The 20,056-nt window shown below is 37.3% G+C and overlaps 1 protein-coding gene across 3 annotated transcripts in view; it reads left to right on the top strand.

The window, feature by feature from the left end:
* Prkd1 (protein kinase D1) overlaps positions 1–20,056 on the top strand; it is a 330,150-nt gene that overhangs the window by 261,047 nt on the left and 49,047 nt on the right. For 2 of the 3 annotated variants that reach the window (XM_052738466.1, XM_052738464.1), the window contains 9 exons: positions 7,017–7,227; positions 7,387–7,464; positions 9,243–9,447; positions 10,917–11,040; positions 12,436–12,513; positions 14,596–14,875; positions 15,940–15,992; positions 17,885–17,957; positions 19,377–19,483. In XM_052738466.1, the coding sequence (XP_052594426.1) occupies positions 7,017–7,227; positions 7,387–7,464; positions 9,243–9,447; positions 10,917–11,040; positions 12,436–12,513; positions 14,596–14,875; positions 15,940–15,992; positions 17,885–17,957; positions 19,377–19,483 (1,209 nt within the window). The remainder of the gene's footprint in view (positions 1–7,016; positions 7,228–7,386; positions 7,465–9,242; positions 9,448–10,916; positions 11,041–12,435; positions 12,514–14,595; positions 14,876–15,939; positions 15,993–17,884; positions 17,958–19,376; positions 19,484–20,056) is intronic. The other variant, XM_052738465.1, reaches the window with a different exon arrangement.

Below are 20,056 nucleotides of genomic sequence, written 5' to 3'. Positions count from 1 at the left end.
TGGTCTCAGTTCCCCCAATAAAAAGACATAGACTAACAGGCTGAGTTATAAAACAGGATCCATCTTTCTGATGCATCCAAGAAACACATCTTATCGTAAAAGATAGATATCAATTCAGGGTAAAAAGATGGAGCAACATGTGGACCCAAGGAGTTAAACAGGTAGAGGCATTTTAATACCTGACCAAAAAACTTCAAACAAAACTAAATAAGAGATAGGAAAAGACAACACATACTAACTGAAAAGGAAACATACCAAGAGGACACTCCATTTCCAAGCATTTAGGCACCAAACAAAAGATCACCCAAGTTCATGAAAGAAAGACTACTACAGCTAAAATCACATGTTGTCACCCACACAATGATAGTGGGTGACTTCAATACCCAACTCTCACCAGTAGACAGGTGAACCAGACAAAAGGTAAACTTAGAAACACTGGATTTTAAAAAAATGTCATAAATCAAATGTACACAACAGACATCTACACGACCACTAAAGATTGTGCTGTCTTCTCAGCAGCTCAAGGAACTTTGCCCAAAATTGACCACATATTAGGACACAAAGCCTTAATATATATTTGATGAAATGAAATGTATTATATGAGATATATATTATATATATGAAATAATACCCTGTGTCCTCTCTGATTACAACAGAATAAAGCTGAACTACTCAATGAAAATTGAGTCAGGACAAACATCAAGAAGGAAATTAAAAACTTTTTCAAATTGAACAAAATGAAAATGTAACATGCCAAGACCTATGTGACAAAATGAAAGTGGTTCTAAGAGAAACCTCTGTAGCACTAAGTACCTCAACTAGAAGAAAAAACTTGAGAAATCTCATATTAGTAACTAAACAACACACCTGAAATTCCTCGGAAACAGGAAGAAAAAAAAATACCCCAAAAGAGTAGACAGGAAAAAATAATCAAGCTCAGAGCTGAAATCAATGAAATATAAGCAAACAGCAACAACAAAATATAAAAAGAATCAGTGAAACGAAGAGTTGGTTCTTTGAGAAAACCAGCAAGATTGACAGACCTTTAGCCAAATTAACCAAAAGAAGGAAATATAAAAATCTAAATGAATAAAATTAGAGGTAAAAAAATGAGACATGACAATCAACTCTGAGGAAATTCAAACAATAATGAAGACATAATTTAAAACTCTATATTCTACTAAAAATGGAAAACCTAAAAGACTGAGTAAATTTCTTGATATATACAACTTATCAAAGTTAAATCAAAATGAAGTAAAGAATATAAGCAGACCTATAACCAGTAGCAAAATAGAGACAGTCATTAAAAATCTCCCACCCTTTAATCTCAGCACTTAGGAGGCAGAGGCAGGGAGATCTCTGTGAGTTCCAGGTCAGCCTGGTCTACAGAGTGAGTTCCAGAAGAGCCAGGGCTACTGGCTTGAAAAAACAAACAAACAAACAAAAAAACTAAACAACAAAAAACCTCCCAAGAATTAACAAACAAATAAATAAATAAACAAATAAAACAGCTCAGGGTCAGAAGGATTCATCTCACCTCAAAAGGATGTTAGCAGATAAATAAAACTATAGAGGTTAATTACTCTGAAAAATTTGTGCTAATATTGTGGGAGCTAATAGAGATAGGCCAATACTTATGAAACAAATCACAAATTTATTTAATCAATGTCTTCAGTGCTACTGGAGAATAATTAATTGCACAGGGTTGGAACCAGTGTATTTCGTGACTGTAGTCACTGGGCTGGTTTCAAGGACATTTTTTTTTCCATAGCTGGAAAGTTTAAGAACACAATAAAAGATGAGCTTGTGTCTTACATCCTTAGCAGACAGATAAATATACTCAAATGTGGAAAATTCTAAAAAAAAAAAAAAATCTGGCCAGGTCACACTGTGTTTATTACCCTTAAGATATCGAAGTCTGGACTGTGTTAAAGGGCCAAATTAACATATGACTGTCTCCTAGGACACAGAGCAACCTCACATGAAAGAGCAAAAAGGAATCTGGCAAACAGGTGTAGTCATCCTATCCACAACTTTCTCCTCATAAATTCGAAGAACTTGAATTATTATTGAGAAGTCATTTATTACTTTCAAAATGATTCACTTCAGAAATTAGATTAAAATATTATGAATTTAGGGAAAAGAGACTTGTTGCCACTCTGGCCCAAAGACTGGTCTACATATCCACAGGCAGTGATGGGATTCAATGGGCCACATGACACACAAGAGAACAGGAACCCCAGGCCACATAAGTTACAGTCAGAAACTGACTTTAATTACTATCACAAAGGGAGCCCTCTGGAAAGTCATGGTATCTGAAAGTTTAAAAGTAGCATCTCACCTAGATATATCTACAATTATCTATTTTAATATCAAATATAATTAATATTATCCAATATATAGCCTACATTTCTAAAGGAAAAAGCAAGTTTCACAGTCTTGAAATAGGGTATAGATGCACGGTACCTTATGTGTAAGTTTATATAATGGTGGCAGAGAGAGTCTGAATACCCAGTTTTATCAGATAACTGGAACCTTAGATAAAGGAGAATAGAACATCTGCCTGAAGGCCAGTTTACAGTACTGTATTTTGCTCCTGGAACCCTACATACACACACCTGTGTGAGATGTCAGAAGAGAAATACAAGGGTCCAAGAAAACAGGAAGACAGGGCCACTACCTGCTGATGTCCTAAGTGCTCATATGGCCTTCTTCTATTCAGTTGTGGAACAGGGGCTTTACTAATGTAAAGTACATAAGAGCAAGAGATGACAACTCAGGAGCTCATGGAACAAGACCATTACCCTGTGACACACACAGTGTGTATCACATAGTGACCAAGAAACAGCATCTCGGCATTCCTGACAGTAATTCCTATAAAAACCATTAATGATGTGAACAGAACCCTGAAATTAAAATTTTAAACATGGTATGGTTGCCCATGGCTGAAATTCCTCCATCAGAAGTGTGAGAAAGGATAATTGCCAAGTTCTGGGCTTGGGGTAGCTGATAAAATTCTTTTTTAACAAAAACAAACAAACAAAAAAACCTGAACATTTTCAGAATTTGAGAAATCTGTGTATTTCAAGATACTTGAGGTAACTTCAACGTTAAGTTGGCAGTTGAGAGCCCTGATGCTGATATTAGATACAGAACAGTGCCTCTTTAATTCCTTCACTTCATTTTTTTATCACTCACATATTTAATTGTAGTGGATTCAGTACATTACAGTACTCTAGAGTGTTAGATTACATTCTTTCTAAAAGCTCTTGTACAGAGAAAATTCTTCCAAACCTACCAAAGAAATGAGGATTTTTCTGAGTTTTCTAAGTTGGCCAAATTGTGTTTAGGTGGATTTCCATTGTTGCTTAAGGCCTAGTTTGGCTTCATGTATTCAGTGAACTTGGACAATCTGCACTATAATTTTTTTTCATGGAACAAGAAGAATGTTGAAAGGCTCTGGGAACAGAACAGCTGTATTTTGTTTTATTCCTGTTTCATTAATATGTTCAGAGCAAAAACTGGCTCCAACTTCAAAGAACTGATTTCAATTACCTTCTCTATAATTACCAGAAGCACATGCAGAAGAATGCACTTCAAAAAATTTACATTTTATATTAGTTCTTGGTCCAGCGAATAAAATTCCTTGTGTCGAATTTATGTCAGGATCAATAGAGTCATAAGTTTTGGGGTGGATGCATGCAATTATTCGATGGGGCAAAGTAGACCATGAAGAACACAAAGGGCTATTTCCAATCTCAGGGAATCACATCACTAGATGGGGAGAATGTCTGCACAGAACAATGATGGAGGCTTAATATGAAATCCAAAAAATAAGTACTAAGTAGTTGTAAGATTATAGAGATACTTAAAAAAAAGTTCAGCTTTCTGAAGTAACAATTCTCACTAAGTGTTTTGCGTGAAATGACTCTCCACTATTTGAAGCTGCTGCACTGGAGGCCTGCTTAGAAAGACAATGGGCCCTGCTTTCACAGAGAAGGACTGGCTTTTAACTTGATACTGTAATAACTTGGCAAGATTGGCACCATCCCAGTAAGTAATGCCTTGATTACATCATGGGACTCCTAGTGCCAGTTTGTCTTTAAGTATTTAATGGGATTCAAACATTTTCTCAACACAGCATATTTACTTTGCAATGAAATCTTCATTAGTTCGTCTGGAAAACTGAGTGGAAAAGTTGCCTGTCCTTTTGGTTTTTTATTGCTACTCATGTAAACATCAAATACAAGCCTTTATGAGAGATAAAAGTCACTTTACAGAAATCAAAAGAAAAACATGGTTCAAACAAAGCCCTACAACACTTAAAACTACTTCTATTTATTAAATAATATTCAATCCAAATAGCCAATATATTTTTCTTGCTAGCTGACATCCATGGTCTCTTAGAGGTTGTAATCCATCTGTCCCAGACCTTTCTGAGTTTCACATTCTCCAATGAAAGGCCAGGCATTCTTCAAATGGGCCTGCATTTTTATGTGACTTGTCTTTTTCCCTTGCAGCTCTTAATATTCTTCATTTGTTATGTATATTTAACATTTTGGTTATTCTGTATTGTGGGTATTTTCTTTTATCATCCTGTCTATTTGTTGTTCTAGATACCTATTGTACCTTGATGGGAGTCTCTTTCTTTAAATTGGAGAAATTTTTTTCTATGATTTGTTAAAATTATTTTCTATGTCCTTCACTTGTGTTTCTTCTGTATCCCTATTATTCATAGCTTTGGTCCCAGATTTTATGGGTGTTTTCACCTATGGGTTTTTTTTAATGTCAATATTTTCTTTTACTGAGCTATCATTTCTTCCACCTTGTCCTCAAGATCTAAAATTCTTTCTTCCATGTCTTGTAATATGTTGGTTAGGCTTATCTCTGAGGTTTTATGTTGACAGCTAGAGTTTTTAATTTCTAGTTTTATTTCAATCTGTGTTTTCTACTTTCATGCCTTGAATTGTTTTTATTATTTCATTTCAGCTGTTTGGTTTTCACAGTCTTCTTCATTTATTCATATCCTCTTTAATGTCCCTGAACATACTCATAATTACTATTTTGAAGTCCTTGTCTTGAGCTTCAGCTAAATTGTTTTCCTCGGACCTTACCCAATAGAGTTGCTGGGTTCTGGAGGAAGGACTTTGTCTTGGTTGTTCGTGTGTGTGTGTGTGTGTGTGTGTGTGTGTGTGTGTGTGTGTGTGTGTGTGTGTGTTTGTACTGGAATCTAAGTGTCTGGAGCTATGATGTTTGAATTTTTTTATTTTGGGGGATAAATGTCTTGTCTTTATTGGTGGGTGTTCTGTTCTTTGTTGCTTTTGCCTACTCTGGGTCCTAACCAAGTGTGGTGGCTGTTGGTTTTCCGAATCACAACCAAATGTGGTAGCCATGGGTTCCTAACAGAGGGTTGTTCTGCACGACGGCCATCACCGGGGAATGGAGATGGACTAGAAGGAAATACTGAAAGAGACCACTAGGAAGAACTACTGGGATCCTGGGTCTGCATCAGGAGTTAAGTCCCAAGGGATTAGGATGCTCTGGATGGGAGGGGCTTAGGCAGACAAGCTCCAGCTGGACTAAGGGCAAATCTAGTGTGATTGGAATTGAAGACAGGAAGGAGGATAATCATCCCACTTGAGTCCCAGCCAAGTGTGGCCACTGTGAGTCCTTGATAGAAAGAGATTCTATGTGTGGGTGGAGCCATCAGACTAGAGATGGGCTAGAAGGAAATACCTTTTCCAGGCCATCAGGGAGTATTTCTTTTTCTATCATTGAATTCTAATTACAAATGTAACTGTGGACATAATATTCCAAGCAGAAACCTCAGGTTACATTTTGTTTTGCTGCAGCATGTGTGTCTGCATTCATTGCCTGCTGAGTAATAAGCAGCTTCAGATTTCGGGTAGCTAGAGACTGAAATGCATGGACATTTTATGCAAGTGGGATTTAATAACTTGTTATAGTTATACCAGTTTTGAAATTAACCTGGTAAGATAAAAAGACAGGGTTTTTACAGCAAGTTAGAACAATATTGTAGCTCCACTCTGTTTAGCATTCAACATAAAATAGTTATTTGAAATGTATGAGTTTAGGTGTATAAACTGCTCATAACTAGGACTATCTTTTCAGGCACCTAATGGTTACTCACATGGAATAGTTTAACTAATTAGATACACAATTACAATAACTACTAAGGAGTAATTCCACTCATCTTTTATTCCAAATAAATTTATTCTAATATTTCCAAGTACATGTTCATGAAATTGTTCAAAGTTATTGAAGTAATAGTTCATTTCAGGTAATGCACTTTTAAAATCTGCATACTGGGTTTATTAAATAGTCTGAAAATGACAGATGGTAAGGCACAGTGGTGTTATTATTACCCCAACTACCGGTATTTATATACCTTATGTAGCCCATTAGTTGCTATATTTCTTAATTATAAGAAGGATTACCTAACTCTAGCCCTTTGCCTTTTTTATATAATTGGGAAATTATATAAAATCACATTAATTTTTTCCCTCAAAGGAACACAAAGAAACTGTAGGCGTCTTTCAGAGCAAATACTGTTTGGAGATTGAATTTCTCTCTCTCCTGTTCTGAGCTGGTCACACTTCTGTCCAGATGTATATGGTCATCTAGAAAATTCCTGTGGGAAGATAGAGGTGGGATGGAGGAACATTCCTTGTTTTCTTTCAATTTTGTATTTCTGTGCTAAAAGTATTTAAATTAATATTTTGAAGTTCAAAAAAAGAAATGCTTTAAAAGTCCTAGAAATCATATTCAGATATTTCGGTCTCCAGGCTCTCTGTTTCAGGTTATACAGATTTACTCAAATATGAGGTAAGTGGGAGTAAGCTACAGGAATCAACAGAAATCTAATTCCGGATTACCTGCTATCGATGACCAAGTCATTGAATTCGGTAGCCAAACAAAATGAAATTTTAAAATACAGTTAAATCAAGTACGCCTCTCTGACACCGTGTCGCCCTTTATGATTTCTCAAAACATAGCAAAAGTCACCATCAGAGTCATTCATCGGTCGCGAGAAGAGGTCAAATTCTCAATCGTACATTGGACGGCCAATTCAGCTTGACAAGATTTTGATGTCTAAGGTGAAGGTGCCGCACACCTTTGTCATCCACTCCTACACTCGGCCCACGGTATGCCAGTTCTGCAAAAAGCTCCTCAAGGGCCTCTTCCGGCAGGGCTTGCAGTGCAAAGGTGAGGACCTCCTCGGCACCTGTCCCTGCTGGCCGCCTGCCACCCTTGAAGCCCTAAATGAATCCTCTTTCTTTTAAAGTTATTGTATGTTTGTGTCACGTTTTCTCTAACTGATACATTTCTGGTTTTTTGTTTTGTTTTAAAAATCATCATGATTAGATTGCAGATTCAACTGTCACAAACGCTGTGCACCAAAAGTACCAAACAACTGCCTGGGTGAAGTGACCATCAATGGAGGTAGGGGACAGATTCATAGTCACCTTCTGTGTCGCATGCCAATCACAGAGGGTAGAATTTATGATTTGTCAGGGTTTTTCTCTTTCATTTTCATATTTGTAACTCAGCCACAAATCAATAATGGCTCAGGTTCCTCTCTGAAATGGAAACTTCCATTTCAGATCATTGGGTTTTGATATAATAATAATAATAATAATAATAATAATAATAATAATAATAATAAAATCTTCACACAGAACACAATTCATGTACACACTTGCATGCCTGTCATTTGTTGCTTACCCTTATTTCATTCCCTAAGTCTAGTTCATTCAGAAATATAGACCATGTTGGAATACCTACAAACCAGTGCTCCCCCTCAATTTCTCTGCCCTGCTTCCTCTAAGCTTTGAGACACAAGTTAACGTCATTCCCCACCCTCTGATGAAGGTCAAGATCACAGACTGGACTAGAGGCAAGCAACTACAGACATCTAGCCTCTGCAGATTACTGCTTCCAGTATACACATGAGTGTGATCCTGAGCCCGAATAGGAAGAAGACCTTAACTGTCAGAAAGTGTTTTTCTTCTTATATTTGGGAATATTTTCTTGGGAACAACCCCATGACATGAATTAACGTTGATTCATCCCACCCCCTAGGTAGTGTTCTTAGGGTTGTCCTCATTTGTCTGTGACTTAGGATCCCAGGCTCCCTTTTCCTAAAGACCATGAACTATGTCTGTTTAATCTTCACACCAATACATTTCCAGATTCCCTGGTTATAGAAGCTCAGAAATATAAACAGACATTTGTGCTATGAAAAGCTAAAGAATACATGATTGCATTTACTCTCAAAGAAATAGACCTGGTAGGGAGCAAAAAGCAGGGGGGTGGGGGTGAGGCACTCTTTTGGAAAACATTCTTATACACACAGATTTCTAGCATAAATGTTCAAAGTTAGCTGGCAAAATTGAAAGCTTGGCAAATTTCCCACTTTCTGAGTCATGTGATATTGACTCTTCAATCCCAGGGAATTTCAATTAGACTTGATAAATAGAACCCAGGGGAAATGGAGAAGTTTGGGATGTGGATGACTTGAAGATTGCATTTTCCCATATAGTCAGAGCAATGTGGTAAAAATGGGAATTTCCCAGACTTGGAGGTTCAGAGTCTCTGACTGACCTGTTTTTCTTATTTTCAAATGAGTAATTTGCATTAGTGAAGTAATTAAAATTTTACCATTGCTGTCAACTGCACATGGACAGGATTTAATATTCAAATAGCAAATACTTGAGGTATTTAAAAGTTGTAGTTTATGTGAAAAATTTAATATATTGGGATACATGATTTAAGAAGTTAACTGCAGTAGTAGTTATAGGTGACTTTTTTTTTCATGTCAACTTACCCCTGCATGAGTGTGGTTTTTTTTTCCCCCAAGAGGGCTGTTCTATGAATTATTACAGTTTCCTTGTCAATTATGCCTGGACATGGCTTCCTAGCACTGGACTTGTGGGCTTCATTTTAGAGAATTTCTTCATTTTTAATATTTTGGGTTTTGTTTTTTTGTTGTTTTGTTTTTGCCTTAGAGACCTGGGAAACAAGCACCAGGCTGTGAAATTTTGTTGACTGTCTCATACATTCACATCCTATGAATAAAGGTGAAAAAGGAAATGAGAAGATGAGTTCTTCGTAGGATTCAGCTTGCGGGGCTTGTAGGTGATCTGTTAGGATTGTCTTTCCCTTTAAGCACTGGCTCCAAGATTCCAAACTTATCTTCTTGGGCCCAAACACTTTTCTAGATTTGCTTAGCCCTGGGGCGGAGTCTGATGTGGTTATGGAAGAAGGAAGTGATGACAATGACAGCGAAAGGAACAGCGGACTCATGGATGACATGGAAGAGGCCATGGTCCAGGATGCCGAGATGGCTATGGCAGAGGGCCAGAGTGATGGTGCAGAGATGCAGGATCCAGATGCAGACCAGGAGGACTCCAACAGGACCATCAGGTCAGAGCCCCAGTAGGACTCAAGCAGTTTCAGTCTATAAAGGAGATTTCAGGTCTATAAAAGAAGCTTAGGGTGTGTCTGACTTCATTGTGAAGAGCTGTATAATGTAGAGGAAAGCCTTTGGAACTAGGCAGCCTGGCTGCCCTGGGAAGAGAGCTTGCATCAGTCCTGGCTTTATTTTTCTATTGACCCATTCTCTTTGTGCAGGAGAGATACACCTATTTCCTGTGGGCATTATTAAGTTAATAGTTAATAGTAACTCTAAGTTCACTGGGTGGAAATGCAATAATCAGGGCTGAACTTCAGCAGAAATCACTTACTCTAAAACTGACCCCTATTATAAATATCACATTCTGTGTGCACCTCATTGCTCTTCATTTTATTTCAGAAATATATGTAATTTTCTACCTATTATCTACATTTATTATTTTAGCCCTGGGTGATCTTTACTTTCCATATTAGTAGTCAGTCCAGCATGGCCACCAGGTCAAATGGAACTGCTGCCTGCTTTGTAATTGAATTTTATTGCAACCATACCCATTCATGTGCCAACCTTGCCCGTTCACACTGCCTGTGGCTGCTTCCATAATCCAGTGGTTAAATGGTGAATTCTGCAAAACCCCATGATCCTCACCACCTGACCCCTTACAGGAAAAGTTTTCCACTCTAATTGACATTACAAACCATACTGACACTTTTCTTTCCATTTTACAAATGCCAAATTCATTACCACATTGAAATTAACCATGTCATGCAAGAATATATTGCATGTCTTCCATTTACTGGAATAATAAGCATTCTTCTATTAGTGAAAAGTATTAGTCTTATGAGCTGGCTTCCCTTTGAAGAACATACATTTCTTCTGTGCCTGAGGATTTGAGGGAAATAAAGGAAAGGATGAAAAAGAAGAGAGCAGAAAAAAAATCCAGAAAGAGTTAGAGTCACTTAGAAGAGAAAAAGATGAAGGATGAGAATAATCCCATGAATTATATACTACGTAAAAGGCAACTCAAAATGTCAAGTTCTAGTGTTTTTTTTTAAGAAATCACTCAGACATGGTTCATGCAGAAATGCTACAATACATAATACCATCGTACATAATCTATAAATTATTATTATCGTACCTGTTATATACAATAAACTTTCCTATGAAGTTTTGAATATTGTGGCTTCAAAACACTGACAGTGAACTCTGTTGTTTTCCTACAAATGTGAACACCATCTCGATCAGTGTGAGAGTCCCAGTGCTTCTTACTGTGCCTGGGGAGTTAGAAAGTGAGCATCTGAAGTACCTGTCACTCTTCCGAGGAACTCCCTTCTGAACAACAACCCCTGACAGTACATTTCACTGAAAATGAGATGTGGATTCTTTGACTTCTGCTTTGCAATAGTTTAAATGAGCTTTTATTCAGGGAAAGAAGATCTGAATGTGAAAATATTTCTCTCCTAACATATTTCGATGTTTCAAGCCCTTCGACAAGCAACAACATCCCCCTCATGCGGGTGGTGCAGTCTGTCAAGCACACGAAGCGGAGAAGTAGCACGGTGATGAAAGAAGGCTGGATGGTCCATTACACCAGCAAGGACACACTGGTAAGGAGACAGAAGCGCTCCATGTGACGCTGCCTCCTCAGAGAACTGTGGGATATGAGTCCTTGGAGTAGACCTCACGGCAGAGGCATGGGGTCAGCCGAGAACATGCTGTCTGTAGGTGAATAAGAAATCGGGTTAGAATAAAACCGTACCAAGTAATTATAGCAAAGAAAAGACTGCAGACAACCGGGCTGTGTACCTGTCGTTTCTAGGGCAGCCGTGAAAGTGTATTTTCAGTATACCCCTCTGTGGTCTAGAGTTTTAAAAGAAACTGCAGTTTAGGGAGAGAGAGAAATCATTGATGAATGTTACATATTCTTAAGACCTAAATTCTTTGTTTAAAAATTCAACCACATGGGTGTGTGATTACCCTGAAGTCTGTTTCTCATATTATAAGTAGAATTCTAATAGCTGTATAATAAAGTTGTGTATGTGGGTAGAAGATGGCATCCTTGAGCCAAGGTTCAGAATTTCACTAATTGACATTTGGGGGGAGACTTTCATTGCACTTTCCTCACCTCTACCCATCAATAGGATTTCTATTGTGTCTTTAGATAAAGACACATGTGTGCCTTAATTGATCATTTATAATTTAAACCTTCTTGTGGGAGAGGATATTTAGTTCAAGATTCAAGTGAACACTGGCGGTTTCTTCCTGAGTTTATTGGAAAATGTTTCAAGTCTGTTTAATGTGTCTCTGGTCTGTGAGTGGTTGTGAAAATAAGACTTTGGTTCTGAAAAGATGCAGATGCACACACGTCCACGTAGGCTAGGTGCTGAAAGAGGAAAGGCTCAGTCATGAAGTCATAACCGTAAGTTCAGGAGTCAACTGGTGAGAATGTAACACTGCCAAGTGCATTTCTCTACTTTTATTAACTTGGATCCATGAGGTCACACCTTCCATCAAATGAATTTGATTTAGTGACCTATCACTAAACCAAATAGAAGTGGGTTAGAGTAGAGTAGATGTGAAAAGACGTAGCTGAATCATCAGGGTCTATCATGTTCTGAAAGATATGCACGTACAAACTTTCTAACGGTTATTAAGCTCTGTTTTATAGTAAACTACAAAATCCCCTTTAGCTTTTAAAGCAAATAAATGTTAAAAAAAAAATTTTTGCCATTCATTACACATATGAAGTACCAGGTATTTCTCAGGATGCTAATCTATTATCTCTGTTACTATTCACTGCATCCAAGGTAGGTACAGAAACCTGTCACGTTATGTTCGTTCGTCAGCTTCTAGAGTCAAACTGTGAGTCTTGTTGGCCTAATGTCCTCACACTTTCACCATCGAATCCATGTTCTCTCTGAAAAAAAAAACAAAAAAACAAAAAAAAACACTTGTTTTTAGAAAGCTCATTTATCTTTAATGTTTTGTGACTTCTATTTCAGCGGAAAAGGCATTACTGGAGGTTGGACAGCAAGTGCATCACGCTCTTTCAAAATGACACAGGAAGCCGGTACTACAAGGTGAGACGGGCTGCTTTCAGGGTTGTTCATGCTCCTCCTTGCCTTCCCCTGGGAGGGATGGGAATCAGAAATGTTGTCCACATCCAGCTGTGTGACCATTCCTAGGCTCCTTCTGAGCTAGGGCTTTTCATCTGGGCCACAGAGTTTTTGTAGGAATCCAGATGTAACCTCTTGACCCTTCTGTGAATCTCACCATGTCCTGCAATGTGCTTCTGGCTCAGGAGATGATGAGGAGCAGGATGGTGGAGAAGGAAATGGGGGGGGAGTATCTTAGCACAGCATCTTAGCACAGTAGGTGGAGCATCTTAGCATAGTAGGTGGAGTATCAGCACAGTGGGTGGAGTATCTTAGCACAGTGGGTGGAGTATCTTAACACAGTGGGTGGAGTATCTTAGCACAGTGGGTGGAGTATCTTAGCACAGTGGGTGGAGTATCTTAGCACAGTGGGTGGAGTATCAGCACAGTGGGTGGAGTATCTTAGCACAGTGGGTGGAGTATCTTAGCACAGGAGGTGGTCACAGCCACTGACTCAGAGTAAATTCTGAGATCCTCAGGAACCTAGCTCAGCACTGGAGATTAACAAGTAGAGCTGTTCCTCCCCACTGCCAGCACTTACTAGGATCACTTTCCTCTATTTATTGACCAGCAATCGGCTCTCTGTCTACATTCAATGACACAGATGTGGTACCTAGCTTAGTTCCTTTGATTCTCCATGCTACCTTACACTGCTGTGACATAAAAGGAAGCAGTTTTACATTTTTTTTAAATTTTATAATTAATTGAATTTTACATATCAGTCACGAATTCCCCTGTCCTCCCTCCTCCCGCCCCCTCCCTCCAACCCACCCCCCATTCCCACCTCCTCCAGGGCAAGGACTCCCCTGGGATTCAGCTCAGCATGATAGATTCAGTTGAGGCGGGTCCAGTCCCCTCCTCCCTTCACCTAGGCTGAACAAAGTGTCCTGGCATAGGCCCTAGGTTCCAAAAAGCCAGCTCATGTACTAAGGACAGGTCCTGGGGGCCTGGGGGCCTCCTAAATAGTTCAGAGGGCCTGGTCCATTTCCATGGGGGGTCCTCAGCTATTGGTTCATAGTTCATGTGTTTCCACTAGTTTGGCTATTTGTCCCTGTGCTTTTTCCAATCATGGTCTCAATATCTCTTGCTTTACATTTTAAATAGAAAAGGAATAAAATAAAATTATTACTTTAGTTACTTAATGCTTCCTGGGGTACAATATGGCACCTAATATTTTCAATAATTAAATGACCATCATAACAACTAGTTTTGCTGGGCGGTGGTGGCGCACGCCTTTAATCCCAGCACTCAGGAGGCAGAGCCAGGTGGATCTCTGTGAGTTCGAGGCCAGCCTGGGCTACAGAGTGAGTTCTAGGAAAGGCCCAAAGCTACACAGAGAAACCCTGTCTTGAAAAACCAAAAAACCAAAAAAAAAAAAAAAAACTAGTTTTGGGGTTGGGAGAGATGAATCATTCACATAAGCCCAAGGATCTGAGTTTAAAGATGGGTAGGATAAGACAGATCCGGGCACACATAACTTAAAAACAAAACTACTTATAAACTGCTTGCTGTGGTTTTCATGGATGAACACTCACTTACCTATATAACTACATTATATTAGCATGTATTGGATCAAAACATGTTTGACTGAAGTGCTTTAAACAACACTGAAATTAAAAAGAGCCATGAATGCCCAAATGCATTAAAAAATGTACCGTTTGCCTCATAGCTATGTTAGACTCTTCCACCTACCGCACAACCATTGTTTAAAAACAAAACAAAACAAACAAACACAAAACACCTTGAAATGTCTGGGAAAGTATGGTAAGGCCTTGTTACAAAAAATTAAATTTTATGCTGTATATGTTATAACATATTTTCTGTAAATTTTGTAATTCCTTTCCTTACATGGCATAGATTTTAATAGTTGTGTGTATGCTGTATATGTTCTGAAGTATTTTCTGTGAATTGTGTCTGCTTGTAATTTCCTTCCTTACATGGTGTGGATTTTCTTTAATAGTTGGCATGTTTTGTTAAAGTACATTCACCATACTTTGTCTTCCGCAGGAAATTCCTTTATCAGAAATTTTATGTCTGGAACCTGCCAAACCTTCAGAATTAATTCCCACTGGAGCCAATCCTCACTGTTTTGAAATCACCACAGCAAATGTAGTGTATTACGTGGGAGAAAATGTGGTCAATCCTTCAAGCCCTCCGCCGAACAATAGTGTTTTCACCAGCGGCATTGGTGCAGATGTGGCCAGGATGTGGGAGGTGGCCATTCAGCATGCGCTCATGCCTGTCATCCCCAAGGGCTCCTCTGTGGGCTCAGGAACCAACATACATAGTAAGTCCAATGGCTGTAATCTGGCATGGCATGCACTCAGGCTCCTGATGGTTCAGTAACAGACCCTTTGCTTTCCCAACTGAGACAGTGAAGAAAGACTCCTTGTGCTGGCTTCAGGTTGTGGGAGAATATGGAATTTGTGAAGAGAAGCTGCTGTGCTTACTAAAATACCTCCTTCATTAAATTATTGTATTTATTGTATATTAGAACTTTTACAAAGTCAAGTATAACCTATATACTAAACAATCGCAAGTGTCCAGAGCTATTGTTCCCCAAAAAACCCATCCAGTTAGTTTGAATTTCACTTGAATGCCACAAATATGAAAAAAAAATTATTTCCCCCAAATCACATCTTATATTTCTCTATTTGAGGCCTATAATATAAAGACCATTGTTACAGTTGATTACCTTATCCCAGGAAGAAATTTGTGTGCATTATTTAAATAGATTCGGCCAGAATACAATCAAAATGAAATATTATAGATAAACTAAAAAAAATAGAGGAATATCTGTATAAAATTATGATCTTAAGCTCTATCATATTTATTAACCATGCAGCCCGCAGCTTAACCTGTTTTAGCATTTAGTATATCTGATCTGTCATGATTATCATTTTTCTCTTCAGCCAGTATATTAATAAGATATATGTGATTATTCTGAACATAAAGAATGTACTGTAAATAAGTTAAGCAATTCATCAGAGCCCTCTATTTTAATGTCTAGGACTCCATCAATTAATGATTTGTCTACGTTCTGACAGAAACAATTTCTAGAAAATTAGTTGTATGTCAGCTCGTACTGGAGTCACTGTGTGTCAAAGCCAGAATTGGGACCCAAGTTATTTTTAATCTGAGCTCTATGCTAACAAATATATTTTTAAAAACCAAGTATAGACTGAGTTTGTAATTTTAAGGGGTATAATATATTCTAATAGAACTTTTGCAGAAACATCTAATTGCTGTGATTAATGTAAACGTGGTCCCCTGCGATGATTGATACTCACTCTTTTTTTTTTTCTAACACTTCATCTCCTTTGTGTCTGTTTTTTAAACATGAATTTCCAGAAGATATTTCCGTGAGCATTTCAGTTTCAAATTGCCAGATTCAGGAAAATGTGGTGAGTTTATGTCTATTAATATAAATCTCAGAAGGTGATTACTGAAAAATAAAAAAAATATCATGTGATAGATATTAATTTATCTAACATTTTAAATTTTTAATGTTTTCTAAATAACAAAATACTATTTGCTGTATATTTTCTTCTATGATATTTTATGAATAGTACATTGTGTATTGATTTTTCCAGATTCCATAATATAATAGCAAAGGCTGTTTGTTATAATAGACAATCATCGTGTAATGTAGGATTTTTCACATTTATCCCTTTTTTTTAAGACAAAAACAGGACAAGTGGTTTATTGAGAACAATGCAGGAAGGTGGCAGGCTTGGTAGCTAGAGTGCCACTGACCTACACTTGATACTTGAATTTTTATTGTTGATGTTGCACAGTAAATTAGATATACAAATAAAATCATTTTTATTTGTACAAGTTCTAAAACATGTCATTGCTTACTTCTTTGCTAACAAGGAGTGCTAATAAATGACAAGGGTTGCAGATGTTCTCAGTCAAATATACACGCCACAATCTAGACCTCAAGAAAGTTGCAGACATCAGAAATCCCTGTCACCCATGCCCCCTAACAGGAACTGTTCAGTTTTTGGAAGTTACAGATCATGTTGTAAGATGTTTTACATGCGATTGTGTTTGCTTGATTTCATCACTATAGTCAGTACACAAAATGGAGTAAGGCCTTTCCTACCTCATTCCTGTGACCAACAGCATTAACTGTTCACTATACCTAAGACCAAACAGATCAGTTTGCCATGCAGGTTACAGTGACCTAGGATTGTTTATCAGAGAATAAACTCCATGGATGTTTGTCCGGGACTACCCTTGCCCCTGAAATACTTGTTGAACTGTTTTCAACTGGACAAAGGCAACGATGAATTACATGAGAAAACTTCATGTTGAAAGTCAAATGGATGCTTGGGCTGTTCATCCTGAGATGCATCCCTCAAGACAGCAGGTTTTTCCTGCTCTTGCTTAAACAGAAAAGGCCCTGGGAGATGCATGTTACTCTAAATTTCTTGGGTAGTTCCCAGGAACCACAGAGGCGTTTTACCCTAGTTGGCCATTGTTGTCCACTGAAAATTTTGAATTGAATTTTCAAAGGAAGTCTAAAGAGTTTTGACCTTACCTTGTAGACTCTTCAAAGGGATCACAGCACACAGGCTTTCTAGTTATTTTCTAAGAAGAAGGAAGGAAAGGGGTGGGCATGATAGGATTACTGTCAGAAAGTCTATTAGGATATACAGTGCCAGGTGAATAAAATGTAAAAGTTTTGTACTGGTTCTATGAAGATACCTACCAAATGTCAGAATATGAAGCCCGTATTAGCTCACTCTCAGTTCAACAATTATTATTTCACAAGTGAATACTGAATGGTTTATTGATATAGAAAGTAAGAATGCTAGAATAGTTGTCTATAGCTTAAGTTCTTATAGAAATGAGAACTCACCATGAGTAGCCTCACTGTTCTGTCCAGAGTGTAAAGCAAGATTGTTATAGACATGTGATGGGACCTCAGAATAGTTAATGAATTTTCTAAATTAATAGTATAGAAAGAAAACTCCATTTTCAGGTATTTGTCATAAATGGCATTGATTGGTTTTAGGTCCCATTTCTCTCTGTTAAAATGTGTTGTATCTCAAGCACTTAGCAGCAGAATAGCTTTCAAAATGTATTTTCAAAATAGTTTCAAAATGTATTAATGTAATTTGAATATTATAACCATTGGAATTTTATCCAACATTTATAAGTCTGAAAAGACCTTTGATACATTTAATTATATTTATATTCAATAAGGTGATAATAATTATAATTTTAAAGTGTAATAGGATTTAAGCTTGTTCCCCCATCTTTGTTTTCTCTGGGCGTATTCCTATAGGACATCAGCACCGTCTATCAGATTTTTCCTGATGAAGTTCTGGGTTCTGGACAGTTTGGAATTGTTTATGGAGGTGAGTTAGTTCAATAAGTGTTTTTATGAACTTAAAATTTTAGGCACCTGTGTATAAAAGTATTATATTACCAAGAAAAATATAAACACGGAAAGACCATGTATCTGTGTGTCTAGGAGTCACTTTGGGAGAAATTTCTCCTGAGAAAGCCATTCTTTGAAAAACTGGTAAATTTTGAAAGACTTTTCTATTCCTAAAAAGGTTTTGTTGTTGTTGTTGTTATGTCTTTGCAAGTCCTAATCACATTGTAGAAGCAGTTTGATTTATTTATTTATAATAATAAATAAATATATATAATAATAAATAAATAATATTGTGGAAACATGGAGGCTTTAATTTGTAAACCAGGCAGTTCCATTTTTCTCTCAGCCACTTAGACTAGACTCTTACAGATTCCATTTGTCACTAAAGCCAAATCCTTGAACTTTAATGTTTTCCACAGTATATCCAATTCATAGAATCTGAATTTTTAGCTTTCAGAGGCAATGCTGAGTTTTTTAGTTAGATCCTAGATGGTTCAGTCATATTTCTTAAGCCGTTAATAATATTTAATTGTAAAGTTTTACCTGGTATGGAAAATGACATCTTAACTTTTCTTATGTCGATAAGTAACAAGTTTTTTTGTGAGTTTCTGTTTTATAAAATAATCCTAACACTTTTGCTTATTATGTACTTTTATCATAAAATTATGAGAAATCTAAATATAGAATTTACAATATGAAAAATTTAAATTGTCCTATTTTTCAAGGTAATTTTGATTTTTATAAAAATACTTCAATTTTTTAATGAAAACCTAATAACTAGTAACCAGTCTTAATATGCAGTGCTGTAATAAGAGAGACCATGCTTACTTTTTCTGCGATGTAATAATTACATAATAAAAATAACGGTAGATGGAGTGTAGTAAGTATATGTCACAGCACATAGTGTGACAGTGAGGCAGGGGTGATAAGTAAGATGAGAAGTCAGCAAACTCAAGACAGTTTGGAACACTGGACACTGAAGGAACGGAATTACTGTGTTGACGGGGGTGGAGATTCACGCGGAAGAATACACACATTAAGAGTAGACACACAGGAGATGAAGGCAGAGAGTCTCAGAGGTGAGTGATGGTCACAGTGCCTGGGGAGTGGAGCTACAGAAAGCTTGGGCTGTGTAGAAAGATGCTGCTGTAAATTGCGGAGTTCAGGTAGAGTCTGTATGAGTCAAAATATGAAAACTGGTGTTCAAGAAAGTGAGGCACAAAAGCAAGGTAATGAAGGGAGGGAGAGTGAGATGCAGGACCAAGGAACCCTGGGAATAAAAGGTGTTGAAGGAATAGTATTTCAAGGTAGTTAATATGTCCAAAACTTTTCATTAATTATATCTGTTAAATACCTAATTAATTAATTTTTAATGTTTCCCATTTTTATTTTAAAGGTAAACATCGTAAAACAGGAAGAGATGTAGCTATTAAAATTATCGACAAATTAAGATTTCCAACAAAACAAGAAAGTCAGCTTCGTAATGAGGTTGCAATTTTACAGGTAAACTGTTTGATTCTCATTTGAGAGTTACAAATTCCCTTCCTTGACTTCTGTAAAACAATCAAAAGTTATCCTGATATCTACAGTATAGATAATTAAGATCAGTTTAACTGGAAAGGCAAAGTGAGTCAGACTTGCCTGAATGGTACCTTCCTGAGTATGCAGAAGTTGTTCTTTCTTACGTACTTAATACCACCGTTTACTGTGTCATTAATATTCATTAAACATGCATACTCTCAGGGTGGACATGCTGAATGCATTTTGTCATAGGTTAAAAATGACTTTACCTTCATAAGCCCTTCTCCTTTATGTGACCTGGATCTGTAGCTCTGAGTATATGAGGTGTGTAAGTAACAGGTGTCTGAGGAAGGGATTGTCTTGGTTCTCCTGATGCCCTTCCTGTTTCTCCAGGTGAGTTTTTATTTGATGTGGAAAATGACAAAACTCTACTTCACAACAAAGCCCTGTAACACCAGAATATTTTATAGACGTTATTGTGTGTATATTGTGTATTATGTTAGAACTTTTAGAGATCAAAGGGAAATTGAACAGCTACTTGTTAACTGGTCAATA

Source organism: Peromyscus californicus, unplaced genomic scaffold (genome assembly GCF_007827085.1).
Source record: "Peromyscus californicus insignis strain IS unplaced genomic scaffold, ASM782708v3 Scaffold_15__1_contigs__length_86483966, whole genome shotgun sequence".
Lineage (NCBI taxonomy): Eukaryota > Metazoa > Chordata > Mammalia > Rodentia > Cricetidae > Peromyscus > Peromyscus californicus.
This window is presented reverse-complemented; position numbering and strand designations above follow the sequence as displayed.